General features: G+C 39.5%; 1 protein-coding gene across 1 annotated transcript in view; it reads left to right on the top strand.

Annotated features, from left to right (window-relative positions):
* LOC133848020 (mucin-5AC) overlaps positions 1 to 16,776 on the top strand; it is a 30,178-nt gene extending 13,402 nt beyond the window's left edge. Inside the window, exons 3-7 of the mRNA XM_062283385.1 lie at positions 7,740 to 7,869; positions 10,562 to 10,676; positions 12,126 to 12,286; positions 12,381 to 12,520; positions 13,203 to 16,776. Of these exons, the coding sequence (XP_062139369.1) occupies positions 7,740 to 7,869; positions 10,562 to 10,676; positions 12,126 to 12,286; positions 12,381 to 12,520; positions 13,203 to 15,404 (2,748 nt within the window). The 3' untranslated portion in view covers positions 15,405 to 16,776. The remainder of the gene's footprint in view (positions 1 to 7,739; positions 7,870 to 10,561; positions 10,677 to 12,125; positions 12,287 to 12,380; positions 12,521 to 13,202) is intronic.
* Positions 16,777 to 23,231: the final 6,455 nt, after the last annotated feature.

Below are 23,231 nucleotides of genomic sequence, written 5' to 3'. Positions count from 1 at the left end.
AATGTCAATGTGCAGTAAGAATCAAGGAAAAAGCAGAAACAACTCTTTTATTTAACTTATATATATTGTAATCCACTTAAAAGCTCTAGAAAAGTATATATAAAGAATTTCAATATGTAGTTGGAAGTAAGAAAAAAGCAGAAGCACCTCTTTTATTTAACTTTAGCTAAGAGACTCAATCACATTTTAAACAAATGCTTAAATACTTACTTATTATTTCACAAACGCTGCGAAAACTTTAAGACAATTGACATCGATGCAGGGAAATGCAATAAGACGAAGAACACATAAACAATTGAAATTGCTAATTGCTCTTCACTTTGAGTTAAGTTAACTTTTGTGTTTTCAAAATAAACTAAAGTTCAATAAAGAGACGACGAACGAAATAATAAATAGTCATTAGCAGCCAAGCGTTCAAAGAACTTGAAGTGAAAACTTTAAGAAGCATTTGGCAAAAATGTCAAATGCATGCCAAAAGGATGCAAAAGGCGCCTTGACTGGGTGACTGAATGACTAGATGACTGGATGACATTCAAGTTGTCTTCAATTTTAATAAATTTTCGGATGCATGTAGCAAGCGCGACAGTTGACAGCTACATGAGAACGCGGAGACGATGATGGAGATGCTGGCTGGCGAAGGAGACGGAGATGGAGACGGAGACGGAGACGGAAAAGAAAAAGGACAAGAAGCAACGCTTCGGTGTCGACATCGACAGCGATGTGGCGTCACTTTGTCCACAATGCTGCACGCTTGACGCAGGCAACAATGTTGCCACATTTGCTATTGCTGTTGCTGGCTGCCGCTATTGTTGCCACAAACTGTTACAGTTAGAGCTGCGTTGCGTTGCGTTACGCTCTTTTGCTTGAGTCTTCTCTCTATGTGGAGAGGGGGTCACGCCAAGGACAATGCAGCGCCTGTAAGTCTGTGTGTGTGTGTCTGCTTGCGGGTGTCGCTTTATTTATAAGTCGTGACACGCCCATTCTATTGGGCAACCAACGATGCCCACCCATGTGCTCATTTCACACATAGATATTTTTGTACATTTTTCTCTCTCTCTCTCTCTCGAAGCGTCAGCGCTATTTATCATTTGGGGTCAGATCTGACGCTCCCTTCCTTTCCTTTCTCCCTCCTCTAGCCTCCTGGCGCCCTCTTAAACATTTCACCTGACTGTCAGAGAGACTATCAGGCTGTCATGCCATCAGAGTCTCTCCCACTCCACACCCCCCCGCTTGTCACTCGCTTCCTTGTGCCTTGTCCGACTGTCGGAGTCGTTGTACCGTTTATCAACGATGCTCCAAACAAATTGAGCGTCCAATGCTGTAGCAGCTTTGGCAGCTCTTGATTCCTGATTGTTTGACTAAAATAAATGTGAATGCTACAGTTTTGATAGTCCTCCTCCTCCGGCCACCTCCACCCCGAAACATTTGTTGTCTTGCTCCCATCTCTTTCGAAAATTACGCATACGCAACGTGAAAACTTTGGTGCTGTAAAACTTGCTTGCTTATTGATATCAAATTTGGCATTAAAATTCAGTTATGCTCATATGTAGTTTCCACATGAATTCGCCATGTCATCCAAGTAATCAAATGTCAGACTGTTTCGTGAGTGAGGAAAGGAAAGGAAAGGAAGGGAAATGACTATGCCAATATCAATTGTCAGTTAACGAGCTTTCAATTTGAGGATCTCTGCTCAAAGTTTAAGGCGCTTACCATGCCAAGGCATCTCTTCTCATTTTATTGAAGCATCTCTCGTCCTTCAATTAGTAGCGGAAATATTCAGGCGCTGCTCTAAATTTAAACAGCACTTCAAGTGGCTGCCTGACTGGCTGGCTGGCTGGCTGGCTAGCAACCAAGGGGACGAAGACATAACCGAATGAATGCTACTATACTATATATTGTATATAGTACAAGTATATAGTATATTTTATTCAGAACGTAACATTCACTCAATGTCGCGCTGCCATCGTTTGGCTTGGCTACAACGTTTTTCTTCATCGCATTTATTTTCGCTTTTTATACCCGCTACCCATAGGGAAGAAGGGTATTCTAATTTTGTGCCTACAGGAAATGTATGGACAGCAGAAAGAGGCATCTCCAGTATAAAAGATATCACACAGATCAAGTTTGTTTTAGATTTTTGTCACGCTCCCTTTCGCCTTCACAAAACGAATAGAAGATGTCATTTTGAAACTAAAACTAAACTATTTTTGGGTACATACATATCTTTTCTGAAAATTGTATCTTTGTGCTACATTAATTTAGTATAGTTTAGGAATAATACCACACTGCGGGTATCTCACCGTCGATCACACTCGATTGTAACTTTCTTATTTGATTTTTTCTTCTTTTTTTTTTGGGCTACATTTTGCCCTAATGGCCATAAGAAGCACTCAGCAATCAGGGACGTCGCGAGTGAACGCAATGCGACAATGTAACGACAGGTGTTGCATGCGTGTTGTATGTAGCAGCATGTAGGCAAAAGTGTAGCTATGTGTATATCTTTGCGAATGACATGACATTTGACACAGTTAAGTGTACTTAGTAGCAGCAGCAGCAGCAGCAGAAGCAGCGCAGCCTCCACACAGCACAGAGGTGGGAGTTGCCCAAAAATAAGTAGAAAGCGTTGGCATGCATAAAATATTACAATACATCAAAAGGATTGCTAATACAGGTGTGTGTGTGTGTGTGTGGGTGTGTTCGCTCTGCTATCTGTTCGGCACTCGACAGGCAAACTTTAACTTCAACCCCGAATAGCAAAAAGCCAATACTCAATACCCAAAACACAGAGGCAGCCGACTCCCCTGGCATGTCGGGATGACGCTGTCTATCGTCGTTCCGTTTGCCTATCTCTGTGTGGCATCTAGTGACAAGGATGCTGCGCACTTTTGATTTTTAAGCGCCACTTGTTCACCTGTCTGTCTGTGTGCTGAAAATTTGAATATACAAAAGTGCCTTTGGAAGCCAATCGAGCTTATGCCAGAGGGTGTGTGTGTGTGTGCGTTGGGGAGGAGACAGCACAATCAAAATTATTGCTACTCGTGAATGCAAAGCACGCTTATCGTGACCCACTCTATATTGCGTATACGTATACACCCGCAATTATGTTGGCTTAATTCAGCCATTATTAATCGACAATCGTGTAGGAAGCTATTTATTTGGCATTCAAGCATAAAACTCTCGAATGCTTATTAAGCTATTTACTTACCGCAGCACGTTGGATTTATTTATTACGCTCGCCAGGCTCTATTTAGATTAGCCCAACAACAAAATAAAAATGAACAGAAATGAAAAAATATATAACATAATCTTGTCTTAATTTGTACATTCATTCAACTTGCAACAGCTCTTAGCCAAGTGTCCAAGCATATAGACGACAAGTTTCCTTCTTTTATTCAGTTTTTAGTTCGCGACTCTTGGCCTGATTCCCAAAGACAAAGCCAAATGGAAATGGAAATGGAAATGGGAATGGGATTGAAATGGGCGCTGACTGCAGTTAGCAAGCGCCCATTGTCCTCTGTCCCCCTTTTTTGACTTCGCAGCACAAATACAAAGCGCAACGCGCTCGCAACTTGTCCTTGAGTGCAGCGCAAATAGAGACAGAAAAAAAAACTAAAAACAAGTGAAGAAAGGGGTAAAGCACGGAAATGCAAATGCCCAAATTATACAAGAGAAATCAAAAATAAATGCATCCACGTTGAAGCAGTATCAACAGTGAAGATACTCTCCATTTTGAAAGCAGCGCAGCTGCAACAAACTACTGAACATACCCGATTGGTTTATACCCTCTTTTTACAGGGTATGTGCCTAGGAATTGTTTAGTGTTTTCACTTATTCTTTTGTTTAAATTGTAACAGGCTCGTTTTGCAGCAGAACGCGCCCTTTGCCTTTGCCTTTGCCTTTGCTTTAGCGTCGTCGTCGTCTTCATCATAACTGCAAACAAAGAATAACGAGGCAAACAGTCAAACAAAACTGAAGAACCTGAACTATTTGCACTGCAACTTGCTAAGTGGTCCCCTCTGTATCTCTCTCCGCCCTCAACAGCTACGAAAAAACCAAAAAAAATATATATAGTACAATAATAACAAAAGGCACAAGAGTCAACAAACTGCTGAGATCTTGTCTAGGCAGCAACGCATTCATTGTATTTGTTGCTCTGTTGATTTTTACACACAAAAATTCGCATATATGTACATACTTATATGCGAAAATAATATTTATTATATTTCCTTTAGCCAATAAAGAATTTAACCATTTGTGTATACAGTGTTAATATGAATATTTCATGCATACAAATTTCATTACATTTTTGGTGAAATCGTGTGGAGACTCGGCGTATGCGTAATTTCAGTTAATTTTTTAGCCAATTCATGCGAATCATGCGAATTATTCATGCCATTTTTCTGTGTTGCGTTGTGTGTAAATAAGTAATTGAATAATTACGTTTACCTTCGGCGAAAATGCAAGCCCTCAATAATTGCATATTTTTGCAAACAGTAAAAAAAATTATGTTTGCAATTATTTAGATTATGATTCAATTTGTAGCTGTCAACGCAATGCTGATCAATTTCAAATGTAGAAAAAACTTACACACACACAAATGATTAATGAATGCGAGTCAAAATAAAAAAAAGGAAAGAAAATTACGTGTATTGTAAAATGCAAAATTCGAAAAAGTGTTCATGCTGATTGATTGACAATCAATTTCATTTCTTTGGTTAAACGATAGTTTAAGAAGTCAACTTGCAAAATTTTTGGTAAAAATAGTTGTTTTAGTTTTTATACCCGCTATCCCATAGGGTAAAAGGGTATTTTTTATAAATTTATGCCTCCGGTAATTGTATGTAGCTGGTAGAAGGAGGCATCTCCGACTCTATAAAGTATTTATAATCTTGATCAGTGTTACAGATCAAGACGATATACTTACATATATGCATATACTTATCTGTCCGTATGAAAAACTGGATCTCAGACAGAGCACTTGTAACTTTTACACACAAATCAAGTTTGTTTTAGACTTTTACCACGCCCACTTCTGCCTCTGCAATTCAAATGGCAAGTTCAATTTTGAAGCGATTATTGGTATATATTCATTATACCTGCAAATTTGATTGCAATCAGATAAGAAATGGTGAAGTTATTTAAGAATTTTATATGAAAAAAAGCTTATACAGACTGGGCTTTGTTGATTTGGTTGACAATATAGTATACTTGGTTACTCTGTGGTATATTTTTATTGTACTACTTTATAAATACACAAAATACAACCTTCGCAATATTTAAGTATTTTGTCCGTATAATTCAAGATGAATACCATATGGTTGCTGTATATTTTTAATGTAGTACCATATCGATATAACAAACATAGTCATCGAAATATTTTATAATATTTTCCGTATATTTAAATATCAATACCGAACTACTGTAGTTGGGTTAGTCAGTTTCCTTGGTTGACAATCTTGTATATTTTTATTGTAGTACTATACTAATATATGAAATATAGTCTTCGATATATTTTAAGATTAATATCAGGGTAGCTTTCTTACTTGCTTATTATGTATTTTAAAATTGCATTTCTAAAATCAGCATTTGCTCAAATCAAATTTAGCTAACAAGAAATTATTGTGATATCTAAATATTGAAAATTTGCAAACTAAAATTTGCTAAAAGTTTAAAATTGATTGGGAATTGAGAAAAACTAAAAATTTGTTGGCAAATAAATTCCTCATTAATTGCGTTTGTCTAGTTCGAAATGAAATAACATATACTATAAATTTAGCTTATTGGCTTTTAATACACGATATGAAATACTTGGACTAATCAGCAAGCTTATGGCAACCTGGTCTTCGTCTGCATATTTATGTTGAATATTGAAATTCTTGACATCGTTTTCCTTCCCGCTTTTCCCCCCTGTATGAGTGTGTGTGTGTGTGGAAGTGTGTTTGACTTTTTGCTTTGTATGCCACGCTCTGTTCTTGACGTTATGCACGCTCTTAAGTCAACAATTTTATTGTTTTATTCTTCATTTTTTATGTTGACTTTTTGTGTTGTTGCTTCCGTTGTTGCTGCTGCTGCTGCTGCGGATTTTTGATATTTTTATTTCTTTTGGCGAGTGCTCGCTTTCAAATTGCAATTAAAAGATGAAAGTACACCGCCGCGTGCTTTGCGCGTCTGTCAAACAATTTCAATTAAAAGTTAATTAACTTAATGAAACGTTTGGCTCGTTTTTGCACTTTGTTGCCTCACACTCACAATCATTCCAGGAGTGTGCTTTGGCCTACGCGGCGTATGCGCAATGCACATTCTTAATACCATCATCACCTTGTGGCGCACTTGATATGGAAAAACTTGTGCATCGAATGCAAGTTTATGCAATTTGCAGCACTCGAATGTCGTTTCAATTGCTACTCAAACATTTCCACAATGATTATTGAATTCTATACGAAATTGCATGCATTACGTATACGTAATGTGAGTCGCAAAGAAATGCATAAACTGTATGTATGTATATGGCAATTAATTAAAGCGCATTTCACTTGACATTGCACACACACACACACACACACTGGGTACATAAACAGTTATTTAATGCAGTCTACAGTCTTCAGTCTGCTTCTGTTTCTTCTTCCTTTACCCTTTTTCCTGTTGCTGCTGCTTCGTTTAACCGTTACTTTGTTCTCGCTTGGCCCCTTGCGACGCCTTTGATAAACCTCAACGGGGCATAAAAAGATTTGATGTGCTCTTAATCTTGCTCTGGCTTATGTTTATATGCATATTTATTTTCACACACCCCTTCCGCTCTCCCCCTCTGCTGTCTCTTTGCTTTCTTTTCGCCACCTTTTAGCAGCTTCTCTTTGTGTGTGTGCCGCCTGTGTGGCTGCGTGTGTGTGTGTGTGTGTGTGTTTTTGGCCTCTACTTTCATTCGTAATTAGTTAATGTGCCGCCGTTGTCAGTCGCATTGGCATTATACAGCGCCTAAGCACCGCGACAGTCTGTCAGCCAGTCAGTTCCCCCTCTCTCCCCCTCCCCCTCTCCATCACCATTCCCACCTCATGCCTTGCTTGTTACAAAAGGGAAAAGTCGCTGCTGTTGCTGGAGGAGGTCTATATTATGGCCTATGCAGGGCTTTATAGCAGCTGTCCCATTCGTTATTCAGTTGCCTCTGCAGCACCCAAACACATACAAACACACACACACACCCCTCCTTCTCCTCCCTCTGGCTTTCTCCCTTTGGCTGTTTTATGCCAGCATCCGTCCATGTTGCGGGCCAACCTCCCAAAGCTTCCTCAACCGGCTGCTGCCTCAGCTAATGAAGTACATCTACTCGTACACATGCCAGCCTTCAAAGTAAAATTTTCTTCTCATTTTTTTCAATTTTTTTTTTTTTAGCCGCATTTACACATAAGCACGCACCACACACACACACACACACATTTGCATACATAATACGTGAGAGTGTGTTGGTGTATTTATTTTTTATGTCGCTGCCTCGTTTTTGCTCTCTCTATGTATGTGTGTGTGTGTGTGTGCGCAACAACATTAAAAATGAAGGCGTTTTACGTAGCGTATGCTTAATACATTAAGTATACGCCGCGTTGAGTGCGTGTGCCACAGTCAATCCTCAAAGGTTTTGCGCTGACAAGAAAAGCGGAAAACTCTCTGCTTCTTCTACCGCTGCTGGTTTTTCATGCTGTTTTTTTCTTCTTTCTTTCTTTTTTTTTTGTGCTTTTTGCACTTTGCAGGTGAACGTGAGCAACACCTGGACAATGCCACAGGAGGGCCTGAATGTGTTCTATCGCTTCTTTCGTGATCGCATCTCGTGGTTCGAGGCTGACGCCGTTTGCCAGTTCCATCATGCCAATCTGGTGACAGGTAAGCGAAATGAATAGAACAAAAGCTGAGCTGCAGAGTGAGACATGAAACACACAGCAGCAGCAACAGCAGCAGCAGCTAGTTAGCCAACAAAAACAACAAAAATCAAGGTTGGCACGCCAATGCCTTACGCTTATTAGAGACTGCAATATTCAAAAGCAGCTGTAGCAGTAGAAGCAGCAGCTGACAAAGAGGATGTAATGGAATACTAAACGCCAACACAAAATGTGAAATGCTAATAAGCCCAATGACAGCCAAGAACAAAAAGCCAACGCATAGAGATAGAGCAAAGAGCAGAGAGCGTGCAAGGCGGAAGTGTTGCTAGAGAACATTATTGCAAATGTCCGGCAGCTGTCGTTGCTGTTGTTGTTGTTGCTGTTGTTGTTGTTGTGGGGCACAAGCTGCTGCACCTTGACTGGACACTGCGCTGCACGGCGCAAATGAATAGAAAGCACTGCAAAATGACATCAGACCCAGACCAAGGGCATTTGGGGTCATGTCCCGTTGTCCATGTCCATGCTCTATTGTCCGTTGCCGATGCCAATCCCAGTGTCATCTGCATGCGCCTGTCCATAGCTGCATAGCTCATCGTTGTCGTTGTCCTTCTTGTTGTCGTTGTCGCTATAAATCCTTGTGACAAAATACCAACCACTGCAGTGCAGAGATCAGAGTTGAGAGTTGAGTTCAGAGGATCACAGCAACAACAGCAACAGCAACAACAGCAGCCACATGGCAAACAGTTCAGCTGTGGTCATCCATATCGTATGCACACTGTACGAGCACAACAATGTGTGTTTGCTTCACAAATAGCAGATATAAATTCTCTGTTAGATATTGTGTGCATATAAATTGTGCATGCCACTCAATGACAATGGCAATTCAAGTTTTGCATATCTCAAAATATGCAAGTGTGTCATTGGGACAACTCTTCCGCTCTCTCTCTCTCTCTCTCACTCTCTATTCTATTCTCCCGTTCTCTTACAAAAGTATTCTTTTTGGTATCGAGGGAATACCATTTTGTCTGGCTCCCAGTTTCCGGTTCAAAGTAAAAGAACATAATCTTAGCAACTTTCGCTTCAATATATGTAGATATGGATAGGTCCATGGTCTTGGCCACCCTTAGACAATACACTAAGTATCCCTTTTGCCTGTGTTCTACACACACAACAACGGAAATAACTCTGTGTGTGTGTGTGTGTGTGTGTGTGCGGCAGACAGTGCGCATAAATAAGTTGCAGCAGGCAGCTGAATCCATGGATCCATGTAAATGTGTGAAACAGATGAACAACAAATAACAAGAAGAACTCGGAAAGTACACAGCTAAATAACCACAAGAGTATGACCAAATAAATAAATAGATATATCAAACAGACAAGCGACACAGCATACACACACTAAAAAGGTGGCTTAACTGGCTGAGATGCCTTTGAAATGTTTTCTTTTCTTTCAACATTGCCATAAAGTACGATAATTAAAAGCAAATAAAATCTAGTTTGCTTACGAAGAAAATATATAGAAGAAAGTTTGCAATTTTATTGCTGGAAAAGATTAAAGAGCAAATAATTGTATTAACAAATTTGAAAGAGATTAAAATTTTCTTGCGGAAAACTAAACACAAATTGAAGACTAAAACTGGAATAGGAAAATATAGAAAAGATTCAAATTTTTGCTAAAAAACTAAGCAAAAGATTAAATGTAAAAATTGGATTTAAAAGTGTAGAAAGAAATTGCAATATTATTGCTGAAAAACTAAGAAAAATTAAAAAAAAAAAATATATATATAGAAAAGAAATATACAAATATAAAAAAGATTGCTGAAAAACTAAGCTACAATTTAAAAGTAAAAACAGTTTAAAGATATAGAATAAATTGCAATTTTGGTTGCTGAAGAACTAAATCAAAATTTAAGAGTAAAAACTGTCATTAAAATTATTTCGGTTTGTTATACCAAACTTTTAGTTCTATTGCACAAAATATAGGATATAGGAATAGGATTCAAACTTTTACGATGAATTAAATTATATATGTTATACGAATAGGATTCGAATCTATTACGATGTGTAAATCAAATCTTATACGATATTCGAATAGAATTCAAATTTAATACAAATAGAATTCAATGTTAATTTTCCGACTGCAATGCAAATCCATCACAGGGTATTACTTAGTGTCAACACTCTGTTCTCTGTTCTCTGTTGTCCGATTCCGAGTCGGCTTGTGTCTGTTTCTCTCACTCTCTCTCTCTCATTTTTTTGTTATGCTGTGTGTGTTACGACAATTTGTGTTGACACAAGCTGGGAGCAGGGACGACCCAGCGATCGGGTTCGAGTTGGCAGCTGGCGTGTTGTTGGATTGCTCAAGGGATAGAGGGAGGATAGAGAGAGAGAGAGGGAGTCCCCTCTCAATGGATGTATTTGGGATGTATATTTTTTTTGTTTCTGGGGGTTTTTTTCTCGTTTTGGTCACTGTCCCAAATATTCAACATGAAAAAACAATGCGCTTGGCAAATTTAATAGAAATATATTCGTATCGTACAAATAAAAACCATTTGTCTCTTTTCCCTTTCCCTTTCTCTTTCTCTCTCTCATTTTCATTCGCTTTTGCTGGCTGTCTGCTTGTGTATTTTATATTGTGTTGTGTTTGTAACCCTTTTACCCATTTCTGTTGTTGTTGTCTTTGTTGTTTTTGCCAGTCGACAACAGTTTTCAATTTGATGCAACGCGCGACCTGCTGAGGGAATTGGATGTGAACGACATCGTTTGGATTGGTCTCATGCGACCGCAGAACTCGGATCGTTTTATGTGGTCGTAAGTACAGTAGCAACACCCTAAACGCGACACCCCAACCCAACCCAGCCAACCAACAACAACAAACAAAACAAGAGCAATAAACAGCAAATATTGTGTTGTAATTGTTTTGTTTGTGTTGTTCATGCACACACACATGTGCGTGTATGTGTGTGTGTGTGTATTTGTATTTATGGTCTGGCATTATAGTTGCGAGTACGTGCATATTAACGGACTAACGGTCTAACCGTTCGCTCGTTAAGAGCAAGTAACGAGCTCTTCAATCGAATAATCGACACGATTAACATATCAAATGCAACGACTGAATTTCCACCAACAACAACATGTTCGAAATGTCTTCAATTCTTTGACGGGCACAAACACAAATACAAAAACAAAAGCTAAACGTTAACGTTAACGTTAAAGTTGAACACGAAAAGCAATTAAATTTATTTTTTATTTGCGAGTAATGCGAGTTTAACGTGACATTTAGTGTGCGATAATAACTGGCGCCGTTAACATTTTTATTTGTACTCGTATTTATTTTTTTAATACTCGCACACGCAATTCAATTGCAAAATCATTTGTCCATTAGCCAAGGTCTTCCCAGACAGACGTAGATGCATTAGCTTTGACTTTCAATGAATCTAATCAAGTCTGCTTATGTATTAGAGTTCTACATAAATATTTGATGTAAATTTAATTACTTCTTATAAAATATAAATTTTACACAATAAAATAACAAGATGAATTTGTCTGATTGTTAACCCAAATTTATATTTTCATTTCAATAACAAGAATTTTCTTCAATAAATGGAATTAGTTTTCAGTATTAAAAGGAACAATTTCCTTGCCTTTAATCAGAATAATCGAATATTCATGAAAATGTTTAAAATTTGTCTATCTACTAAAGATAAGTTACGTTAAATAAGGCACAGGTTGGAGACTCATAATATCTTAAAAAAAAAGAACATATTCAATGTAAAAGTTCCACGAATTGAACATTTTCCATTACTAAACCTTTTCCCTAGTTACACTTTGCTTTATTTTTTATCAGACAATATGAATTGAATTAGTTTTCGTAAATTAATTTAGCTACTCATTTTGCCTTTAATGAGCCACTGATTTAAAATTCACATTATGGTAAAATACCAAATAAAATTTTATATTAAATTCATCAATAACTAAAGCGACTTTACAGAATTTTCATAAATATTAAATCATTTAATAAATATTAAATCATTTAAAATATTAAATCATATTAATATATAATTGCAGCGCAATTTATTATGCCATATGCTATTGAATTTCACTTTCTAAGCTGCTTGACAACAGAGTATTAATAATGTTTTATTTTTTGCTTTGGCTTTAATAATGGCTTACAAATAAAATGATTATTTTTGTTGTATTTTTTTGTGATGAGAACTTTAAACACATAGAATATGAAATCATGTAACTATTGCTTGGCAGCAACTCACGTCCCTTGGTTGCGGATACCGGCTACTGGGCCGAATCGTTGCCCCTCATGGATGCTCCGCTGTGCGCTGTCATCGATCCCATACGCGACTATCGATGGCACGCACTGCGTTGTGGCGGACCGGAAACCGCTTCGTTCCTCTGCGAGATGCCCGGTAAGTTTTTGTGGATTCCCAAAGGGATCAACGATGGCAGCTAAGAGAATCTATTTCTGTTTGACTACACACACACACACGCACACACACACAGTGCCTAGCTGGGCCGACGCTTGCATATTGAAGGAGATGCCCAATCTGACGATGCAGTATATGGCGGACACGGCGAGCATTGAGCTGATCCGGAACTGCCAGGAGGAGGGACTCTTGCGACACACTTGTCGCGGCAAAGAGGTAAACACGAAGGCGAAGCTTACTTTTATATCAACTCTTTGTATACCCGATACCTATAGGGTAGAAGGGTATTATAACTTTGTGGCTCCACGAAAGAAAGGCAGAAAGACGCATCTTCGATTGTATAAATTATTTATATTCTTCATCATCGTCAACAACAGAGACTATTTAGCCATGTTCGTCTGTCTGTCTGTCCGTATGAACATTTCCGACAGCAGGAGTGTTGATTTTTGGTACACTCAATAATAAATATAGTATTTCTGATTCCTGAAAACTTGGTTGCGATCAGATATGTTCAAAAACGGCTCCTTACTACGGGTCTTAGTTTCTTTGGTTGACAATCTGGTATATTTTGCACTTTATGGTGTATTTTGAATGTAGTATGTCGGTATATATAACAACGAATTATATCATTTGGTATATTTTTGTAGTATTTTTTAATATAGTATATTTGAAAACTTATACCGCACTGGTTTGCGTCTATTCACAATATTTTATTCAATAAACCTAAAAAAAAAACCTTTGGTATATTTTTAGTATTATTGTAATATGTATATTAATTTGGTATATTTTAAAAGTAATACCGCACTATTTTGCTTGTATTCGCAATGGGTAGGGGGTATATCACAGCCGAGCACACTCGACTGTAGCTTTGTTACATAGCTCTTTTGTCTTTTGATAGGATCGTGAACGTGCCATACGTGAGCTGATCTGCCCGAAGGAACGTCTGGAGGCGCAACGCATCAATGACATCACCAACTCGCACTTCAAGTCGCTGCAAATCATCAACAACATACGCACCGACAACAACGAGAACAACGACATCGAACTGTTGCCCCTGGTGCCCAATTACGGAGGCAGTGCCCTTAAGCTTGAGGTGGCCACCGCAGCTCCAGCTCCAGCTGCCGCAGGAGAACACTTCAGCCTCGACAAGCTAATGCTGGCCGATGGCCCAGTGGCACACTATCACATACCGGATGAGGTGCCGATGCCGGTCAAGAAATCGGCCAAGAAGGTGAATGCACACGACGATTATCAGGCCAAGAAGTTGAAGCAGCAACAGCAACAGGAGAAGCAACTGCTGCTGGAGAAACAGTTGCAGATGGAGAAGCAACAGCAGCAACAACAGCAGGAACAGGAGGAGAAGCCCTTGTCGCATCTTGACATGATGATGGGCGACCAGCCGGCGTTGAGTGAGGAGCAATTGCCGGAGGATGTCAGCGACAGCGATGTGTCTAATGAGATACTCGAGGCGTTGCCGCATAAGAAGAAGACATTGCCACAGGATTTGCGCACGATGGCGCCAATACCGGAGGAAACATTGGCAACCACAACAACAGTTGCACCCTTGCCAACCACTAAGAAAGCAATAGCTACCAAGAAGACAACAACAACAACAACAACTACTACTACAACAACAGCTGCACCGCCAACAACAACCGAGGCAGCGGCGGCAACAACAACAGCAGCAACAACTGTAACTACAACTACAATTGCAGCGCCAGTAACAACACCAGTAGCAGCAACCACTACAGCAGCAGCAATTGCATCCACAACCGAAACAGCAAGTGTCACAACAACAACAACAGCAGCAACAACTGTAGGCAGCAGCAGCAGCAGCAACACGCCAGCGGCAACGACAACAACCAAATCAACGGCGCCATTAACGACAGCAACAACAAAAGCAACCACTGAAATTAACATAATGTCATCAACAAGCAAAACAACAACAACATCGACAACAACTACAACTACAACTACAACAGCAGCACCAGCACCAGCGACAACAACAACGGAAACGGAGGCGGTAGCAACTACAGTTGTCGCCAACTCTAACAGCAACATCAACATGAATCCGGCGCCGACAACAGCAGCAACAGCAGCAGCAATGCCGATAGCAACGTCGACGGTCAGCATCGCACATCCGATACATCCGGCACAGCAGCAACGCGTTGATGAGCTGCTGCTACCCCAGCATCCACACATTAAGGAAACGGCGGACAATTCGCATTTCATACCACCAATGTTGCTAGTCAAGTCACACTATGTGCCGCCAGCCAAACACGGCGAGCACTCGGAGCACTTGGAGCATGGCGAACATGTTGAGCATGGTGAGCACAAGTTGGAGCACAAGCTGGAGCACGTAGAGCACATTACAACAACTCCGTTGCCGGTGACAACAACCGTGAAGATAGCAGCAACAACAACAACCGCTAAGCCAGCAACAACATCAACAATCACAGCAACAACAACAACGGCAGCAGCAAGAGAGTCTGAAATGTCAACATCGAGTGGCATCAATATTGCTGGTGTGACAGCAACAGCAGCGCCATCATCACCAACAACAACAACAACAACAGCAGCAACAACAACCATTGCCAGCAGCACATCAGCAACAACAGCAGCAGCAGCAGCTGGAGTTGCAGCAACAACAGCAACGCCAAAATTGCTGACCACTGAGATGCCTCATCTGCCTTCAACGACCACAACAAAACAACCAGCCACATCTAATGAAAATAGTTCAAATGCAACCACAGCAGCACCAGCAGCAGCAGCCTCAACAACATCAACAGCAGCACCAACAACAACATCATCAGCAGCAGCAGCTTCAACTCAAATGAAAACTGATACCAAGAAGCGAGTGCACAGCGAAGAGTCAGAGTCAGAGCCAGAGGCGGAGGTGGCTGCTGCTGCTGCGGGTGCAGCTGCCACTGATAGTGATGCTGCTGATGATGATGATAATGATGAAATTGATGCAAGAGGCGCCACAACAGCACGACACAACTTCCTACAGGAGGAAACTGAGGCGCCATTTAAGCCAAATCGACGACGCTCGCTAACAAAACCGGAAACTGTTAGCTATTTCAAGAAGATCTTGGGCTAAACTGTAACTGAACCAACCGACTTTTACAGTTAGCACACATTTCCGTTAGCAGCAGCAGCAACATCGACAACAACAACCGAAGGCCCTTTCCGCTTCCCCACTATCACTCTCTCTCTCTCTCTCTCTTTCTCTCTCTGTCTCTTGTTCTCTCTTGCTCTCGCCCTCTCTTTGGTAATTGGTGTGCAGAAATCAAAGCTGCAATGCCAATAAATTGAATCAGTTGATGTCGCTGCCTGATTCGACTTCCCAATCCCAATCAGATTCAGATTCACATTCCCAGCAAACGTCATCATCAGCAGCAACATCAAACATCATCATCATCACCGTCATCGTCATCGTCGTCATCACCGTCATTCACATGCTGGCCAAAGTTTGTAAAACTTGGCTCCACGAAATGATTCCCCTTCGACCGGAAACTCAAGCTGTTAGTCAACGCCAAGCGGAAACGCAAAGCAGCCAAAGAAAACTCAAGCTCATCGAGAGTGGAAAGTGGAGAGTGAAGAGTGAAGAGTGTAGAGTGTAGAACGTAGAGTGTAGAGAGATGGCAAAGACAACAACGGTGGCAGGAGAAGAGTTTCAGTTCCAGTTGGGCGCACCAAATATGTCAATTTTTCAGCACAACCCACAAAATAACCAACCACACACACACACACATACACACACTAGAGAAAGAGAGCGGAAAAATTCAGGCGAAAGTCTTGTCAAAGTAAGTAGAAAAAGCAGCAGTAAAATGTTTGATGGAGAGTGCGGGAAAAGAAGCAAGCAAGAGAAGCGAGTGGCAGTAGAAGCAGAGAGAGAGAGAGAGAGAATTGCAGAGGCCAAATCTAAAGTATGATAAATACAAAAGTGTGTTTACAGAGCTAGCAAACTACACACATAAGCAGGAGAGTCTGTTTCAAATTTCGCTTACATTTACCATTTACCTTTTACTACCCATCTATTTGCGATTTACCTTTACCTTTTGCCAATAGCACAGTTGATACTCGACAGTCAACAGTCGACAGTCGACGCTCGACGGTTGTCAGTTGGCCATTTGTGTGTGGCAGCCAAGCACTTAGTTGGCCACAATTCAAAATGTTGCACTCGAGTAGTCGATAGTAGTTTTCATATTCATACGACGAGCACTCAGTGTACTCAGTACTCATAAACATGGCGCCAGCCATTCAGTATTAAAACACACAAGTATTATATTCAACTATAACTTCAATTTGAACTTTTTGCAACGGAATGCGAAACAGGCCTCGGTATAATACAAATATTGATAAAACCCAAAAAAACAAAAAAAAACATAAACAAAATTGATGTATGCAACAATTATGAAATAGTTCATATTGTTTTTTTTTTGTCCAAACAAACAAAAAGAAATACAAAATAGTGATTATATATAAATCTATATGTATATGAATGTACTCGCATGTAAGACAAGGTTTTCGAAGGTTGGCATCGTTAATAATAATAATAATAATACGAATAACATGCAGCACGCGCACAGTAAATGGATTTTAGGCCAAGCGATCGTATCGTATTTACTTAAGATTAAGATTAACACACGCACACACACACACCCCCTCGGAAAAGATCTCGCAAGAAAAGTCCCCAAAATCCAAATTCTGATCTTAAGAAAACCCTAGAAAATTATGTACTCACAAAAGTATGAAATGAAAGTAAATGAATGGAAACGAGAAGTAAACAAGGCGAAGCAAACAATCAGTTTGCAAGTTTTTTTGCGGTAATGAAAGTCAATGCGAACAATGTGGACAAAGCAAAAATAGTCTATGCGTAAATAGTATAAATATAAACCAAAAATAAATTATTAAATATGAATAAAACCCCATTCAAAAAAAAATAATAAAAAAAAAACCAAGCAAAAGTTTTTTATTTATGAAGGAAAGCGAATTTTATTTCCAGCAAATCTTGGTAAGCATTGTGTTCATTTTATTTCGAATTGAGAGTGGAGAGCTATCACTTGAAAGAATACTTCCACAGACGAAAAATTTATTTTATATTTAAAATTGTGTGGCATACTTTTAGGGTGAAGATTAATTTAATGACAATCAGAATTTCTTAGGTGGTCCTAAAAGTATGCAATACAAATTTTTTCACCAAGTGACTTTCTGTAATTCTGCTTGCTGCTGATTTATGTTCGCCTGGTATTTCAAATGCTAAGCGGACACTTTTCAGTCAATCGCCCGGTTTCAAGTGGCCAACAACAACAACAACACATCAATGAAACATACAACAATTACAAGTTGAAAATTATGAAAATTACAAGTGGAATAACTCGAGAACCACAAGGACGATTTGAATGTCCTTTGGCACGATGATAGATGTGATCAAAGGACATCGTTTGTGCCAGGTCCTGCAAGGATCACAAAGGATACGCCCGGAATTTACGTAAATTTCTGTTCACAAAACAATCGTTTTATCTCGAGTCCTGTAAGGACTTTCGTCCTTTTATGAACACCAATTAGTTTGCATTTATGAGAGCAATCTTTGTGCAGAAGGACATCATTATTGCTCTTTAAATGACCAAGATACTGGGTAATTTTCATGGTGACAGGCCACCAATTTCACAAAAATTGTGTGGCATACTTTTAGTATGAAGATTAATTTAATGCCGAAGATAATTTCTTAGGTGATCCTAAAAGTATGCAATACAAATTTTTCCACCAAGTGACTTTCTGTATTTCTGCTTGCTGCTGATTTATGTTCGCCTGGTATTTCAAATGCTGAGCGGACACTTTTCTGCCAATCGCGCTGGTTTCAAATGGCCAACAACAACAACAACAACACATCAATAAAACATATGAAAATTACATATTGAACATTACGAAAATTACAAGTGGAATAACTCGAGAACCACAAGGACGATTTGAATGTCCTTTGACACGCTGATAGATGTGATCAAAGGACATCGTTTGACCCAGGTCCTGCAAGGATCACACAGGATACGCCCGAAATTTACGCAACTTTCTCTTCACAAAAAAGTCGTTTTATCTCGAGTCCTGTAAGGACTTTCGTCCTTTTAAGTACACCAATTGGTTTGTATTCATAAGAACTAACCTTGTGTTAAAGCACATGATGATCGTCCTTCAAATGAGCGCGATACAGTGGAATTTTCAGGGTACCACAGGCAACTAATGGCATAAAAATTGTGTAGCATACTTTTAGTATCAACGATAATTAACGAGCGTTGAGCATTTTGATGCGACCCTAAAAGTATGCAATACAAATTTAATCCACCAAGTGATTTTACCTATTTCTGCTTGCTGCTGATTTCTGTTCACCTGGTATTTTATCTGCTGAGTGGGCAATTTTCAACTTCTCGAGATGGTTTCGTGTAGCCAACAACAACAACAAGACTTTTATTAAACATACGAAAATTAGGATAACTCAAGAACTACAAGGATGACTGTAATTTCCTTTGGCCAGTCGATATGCCTCATTCATACGTAGTACGCACCGTTTAAAATGTTACTAGGATAACATGGGACAGCCTTTTTTCGACCTGTAAGGATTTTCTCCCTTTTGAAAATACTTATCGGTTTGTATTCACTATTATTGCGCCAAATAACTTCGTCGTCCATCAAATTTCCGAAATACAAAGCATTTTTTAGATGTATGCTAATATTTTCACACTTACCTCTTCTACTTATCCTTTTTACTTACCTTTCCAGATGTTTAAGGATTCTGCCGAGATATGACTATAAAATGTTCTCAATGTTCTGATGCATTTTCGAAGGCCACATATTGCTAAGATCGCAAAGAGTTTACCGATCGGCATCAAATCAGACTAAAGCTAACATTTGCAAATCATAAAATTCATTTAAAATTCCACCTTAATTGTAAATTAATAAATATGGTACATTAAAATAATATAAAAATCAAACATCGAAATATAGAAATATAGTAGAACTATATATGAATGTAAAGCAAAATAAGCAAAATAAACTGAAATTGACATAATTCATTTATTGAAACCAAACCAAGAATTGGAACCAAATAAAGTGCATTTTTTTCTTGTTATTTCGACTAGCCATGTAGTGTTGAAAGGGATTGATTTTTTCTCACTATGTTTGAGTACTCGCACTCTCGCGTGTACTCAAACTCGCATTTGTAGTCGGTGTACAAGTGAATGCGAGTTCTCATGAATATTCTATGGATGCTCCGTTACATATCTGAAATTTCTCTTAAAGTGCTTAGCATGCAACAAAGTGAACGCCGTCTGTTTTGGTTCGCAACCGCCCACGGAATTTGCCCGGCTCCCGGAGAGGGGAATGTGCGGAGGCGATAGGGTGTTGGTGGTACATGGAATCGGGAGCATTTTCTACAACTGAAAGCTCTGCCAGCGTCAACACTGCTTTCCGGCTTCGTTTGTGGTAGCCATTGGCCTGCCAGGCCACCCCTCGAACTCCTGTTCCCTCGACCTCCTGCTTGTTGCTTGCCAGCATTGCCCGTCAAAGAGCTGGGCATTTGCCGCAGGGACTCCCGCTTTTTTGCGGAGCATTTCCTTTTTAGCAAAATGGGCAACGCAGATGGACAGCTACGAGGCTACGAGTCTCGGTCTCGGTCTCCCAGTCGCCAGTCGCCAGTTGCCAGTTGCCATCGGACAGCAACTGCGTTCTACTTATGATTGCCTAAAATCCAATGAAGCGTTGACGCTTGCTCCTGGTTCGGGGCAATCGCTGTCATCGTCGAACTGCTGTTTGAATGACCAGCGGAAGCTTTTCGTTCGTGCTGCACAGTGGGGCGAACATCAGCAGCATCAGCAGCAGAAGCAGCAGCAAATAAAACATCGAAATGAAGCCAAGCATCCAACCATTCACTCACCCACTTAACCAACCGACCACGAACCACATTGATTTTTAAAGAGCGCTTCGCTGTCTGTCTTTAAAGAGATGATGAATGTTCTGTGAGTGTGTCTTCTACTTTCTATCTGTGTGCGTGTGTGTGTATATATATTATGTGTATGTGTGTGCTTACTCATCCACACATGTTGGTTGCAATAATTCTTATGCTTAAAATTGTAATTTCTCTGTTTACTGTTAATCCTTTTGCTTGCGCAAACCTCAAGCTCATTTTGTCTGTCTGTGTGTGTACGTTTATGTAAGCGCATGTATGTATGTGTATGTGAGTGTGGTTCTGTATGTAAAATACAGCAGAGATGTGTGTGAGTGTGGGTGTTAAGTTACATTTGACAGACGAGCACGCAGCAAATTTATTCCAAGTGCGAATGCTGTGAGCGCTTTTATTTTTATTATACCCTGTGCTCATAAACTGCCTAAAAGGGTATCATAAACACACACAAGCAAATTTCACGCCATAAAAACAACAAATGTGTGTGTGTGTGTGGGGAAACATTGAAAAATATAAAGAAATATTCTGTGTAGAGGGTATGTTGTGGTCGTAACGTAATGCTCAGATAGTTGCTGGGGGTCTGTCTTGTTATACCCACTACCCATAGGGTAAAAGGGTTTGATAACTATGTGCCGGCATAAGGACGAATCTCTGATCCTTGTTATATTGACAACTTGATGTATGTTGTACTCTATGGTATTTAAATATATCAAACATAGCTTTTGGTAAATTTCAGTATTTTACTGGTATATTAATTTTGTATTTTCTATTAATACCAAATGTAGCCTTAGGCATACTTCAGTATTTTAGCGATATATTAAATTTATATTTTCTACGGATAATGAATGTAGTGATATATCAATATACCAAGTATGTCCTTTGAAATATTCAAGTATTTTCCTGGTATATTAATTTGGTATTTTTATGAATAATGAATGCAGTATAATGCTATACCAATATACCCAAAACAGCCTTTGCCATATTTTAGTATTTTCCCGGTATATGAATTCGGTCTATTTTAAGAACTGTTTTGTTTTTATCTAAAATGGGTAGCGGGTATCACACAGTCGAGCACACTCGACTGTAGCTTGCTTACTTGTTTTTATTCCGCTTTTATTTGCCTCGTCAACGACGCGTTTTTACAGTCAACTTGGGCAGCAAATTAAATGCAACTGACAAACAAACTGAAAGACGGACGGACCTGCAAAAGTGCGGATAAAAAGATGGACAGTTGCCGGAGTGAGCGCAGAGGTCAAGGGAAAAGAGACAGACAGACCGACCGAGAGAGAGAGAGAGAGAAAGAGAGAGAGAGAGGGATAGCAAAGGCGTCCGACAAATGAGAATCATTTGGCATGAAATAAAATGTTTTATTAAGAATGAAAGCGAGATGCAAGTTCGTTGGGGGTGGCAATAAGAGTTACCTGAGTGGAAAATATGCCACATTCGGAAGGGAGGGGTGACAGGTAAGGCAAGGTGACAGCCAAGGCTTTATCTTGTTGTTTGATTGAATAACTTAAGCCATCGATCTATGCAGCTCAAGTGTTGACTGAGTTGCGTAATAAATGAAGCATTTATTTAATAATAACTCGAACGAATAACGAGAACAATAAAAACATGACTGCGGGCATAATTCGATTTGTAAACACTCACACACACACAAATTGAGAAATGCAATAAATCAACAAACATTACGTATACGCAATGAAAGCAGCAATTACTTTTAATTCAAAAATAACAAACCTCAAAGTTCAATCCTTTACTTAATTAATTGAATTAAAATGTTACAACACGATTTTTTCTCTCATGTTTTGTGTTCTGTGAACAAACACAAACAGACAGAAATACGTACATATAATAAAATGTATCTCGTGGGTGAATTGCGTTGGTAAATAAATGTAATAACAATTATTGATTACGTATACGTAACATTAAACCCTTACAGAGCAATTTAAATGCCTCAGCACACACACAGAAATTGTTTGCCACGAATAATTGCTGTATTTAGCTGTACAAATAGGAATTCCCATCTCAGTTGAGCAGCAGCTGCACCTTGGAATTCCCAACTCTGCCGCTGGGTAAAACGTGTACTTCGAACTATGTTATGTAATATGATTCTATTATTCGCTGTCTTGTTGCTTGTTTCGCTGAGCGAGCGCCAACCTCAGCAATTACACTTTAAACTTTAAATTTTAGCTAACGAAATGGATCTTTTGCACAGCTGTGAAAAGCGCTGCAAGGCCTGAGTCTTGATCCGATCTGAGGAGTCGAGACTTGGAATGGTCTGCTTGGACAGCTCTTGGTTTTTATGAGCTGATTACTTTATGCTGGAAGTGTATAGTTGCCACAATCGCTTAAGTGTAAGTAACGCATAGTCACCGACTATTCCAGAGAGTAAGACAGAGAGAGAAAGAGAGAGAGAGGGAGAGAATCAGAGACAAAGACAAGAGAGAGAAAAAGGGAGAGAACAGAGAACAGAGAGTCACAACACCACAAGCAAACCGCCGGCAAAGCCATTTCAAATTGCGGCAAAAGCCTCGAAGAATAATGGCATTGTTATTGTCACACACACACACACACTTGCACACTCGCACACACACACTTGCACACTCGCACACACACACACAGCTGAGAGACATACGCACGCAAACAGAATGAGGGAGCGTCTATTTACTTACAATCAAGCACTGAAGGATAAATACATTTACAAGGACAAAAATGCGGCCAATTCAGCTCCATTTGCCCTTTTAGTTAAATTGGCCCCACACACACACACACACACACACAGACACAGAAAACAGCTGAAATAAGTAGATCAAGTTGCAAGATACCAGTAAAACACTTGCAACTTTTTATAATAATAATAACAGCAACAACAACAACGGCAATAACAATAATAATAATAACAATAAACGTATACTACGACTACGAAACATTCTTAAGTACTTAATTTCTTAGTTCGTTAAACTGACC

Source organism: Drosophila sulfurigaster, chromosome X (assembly GCF_023558435.1).
Source record: "Drosophila sulfurigaster albostrigata strain 15112-1811.04 chromosome X, ASM2355843v2, whole genome shotgun sequence".
Classification (NCBI taxonomy): domain Eukaryota; kingdom Metazoa; phylum Arthropoda; class Insecta; order Diptera; family Drosophilidae; genus Drosophila; species Drosophila sulfurigaster.
Note: the sequence above shows the minus strand (reverse complement) of the source record. Positions and strands in the feature narration are given on the sequence as shown.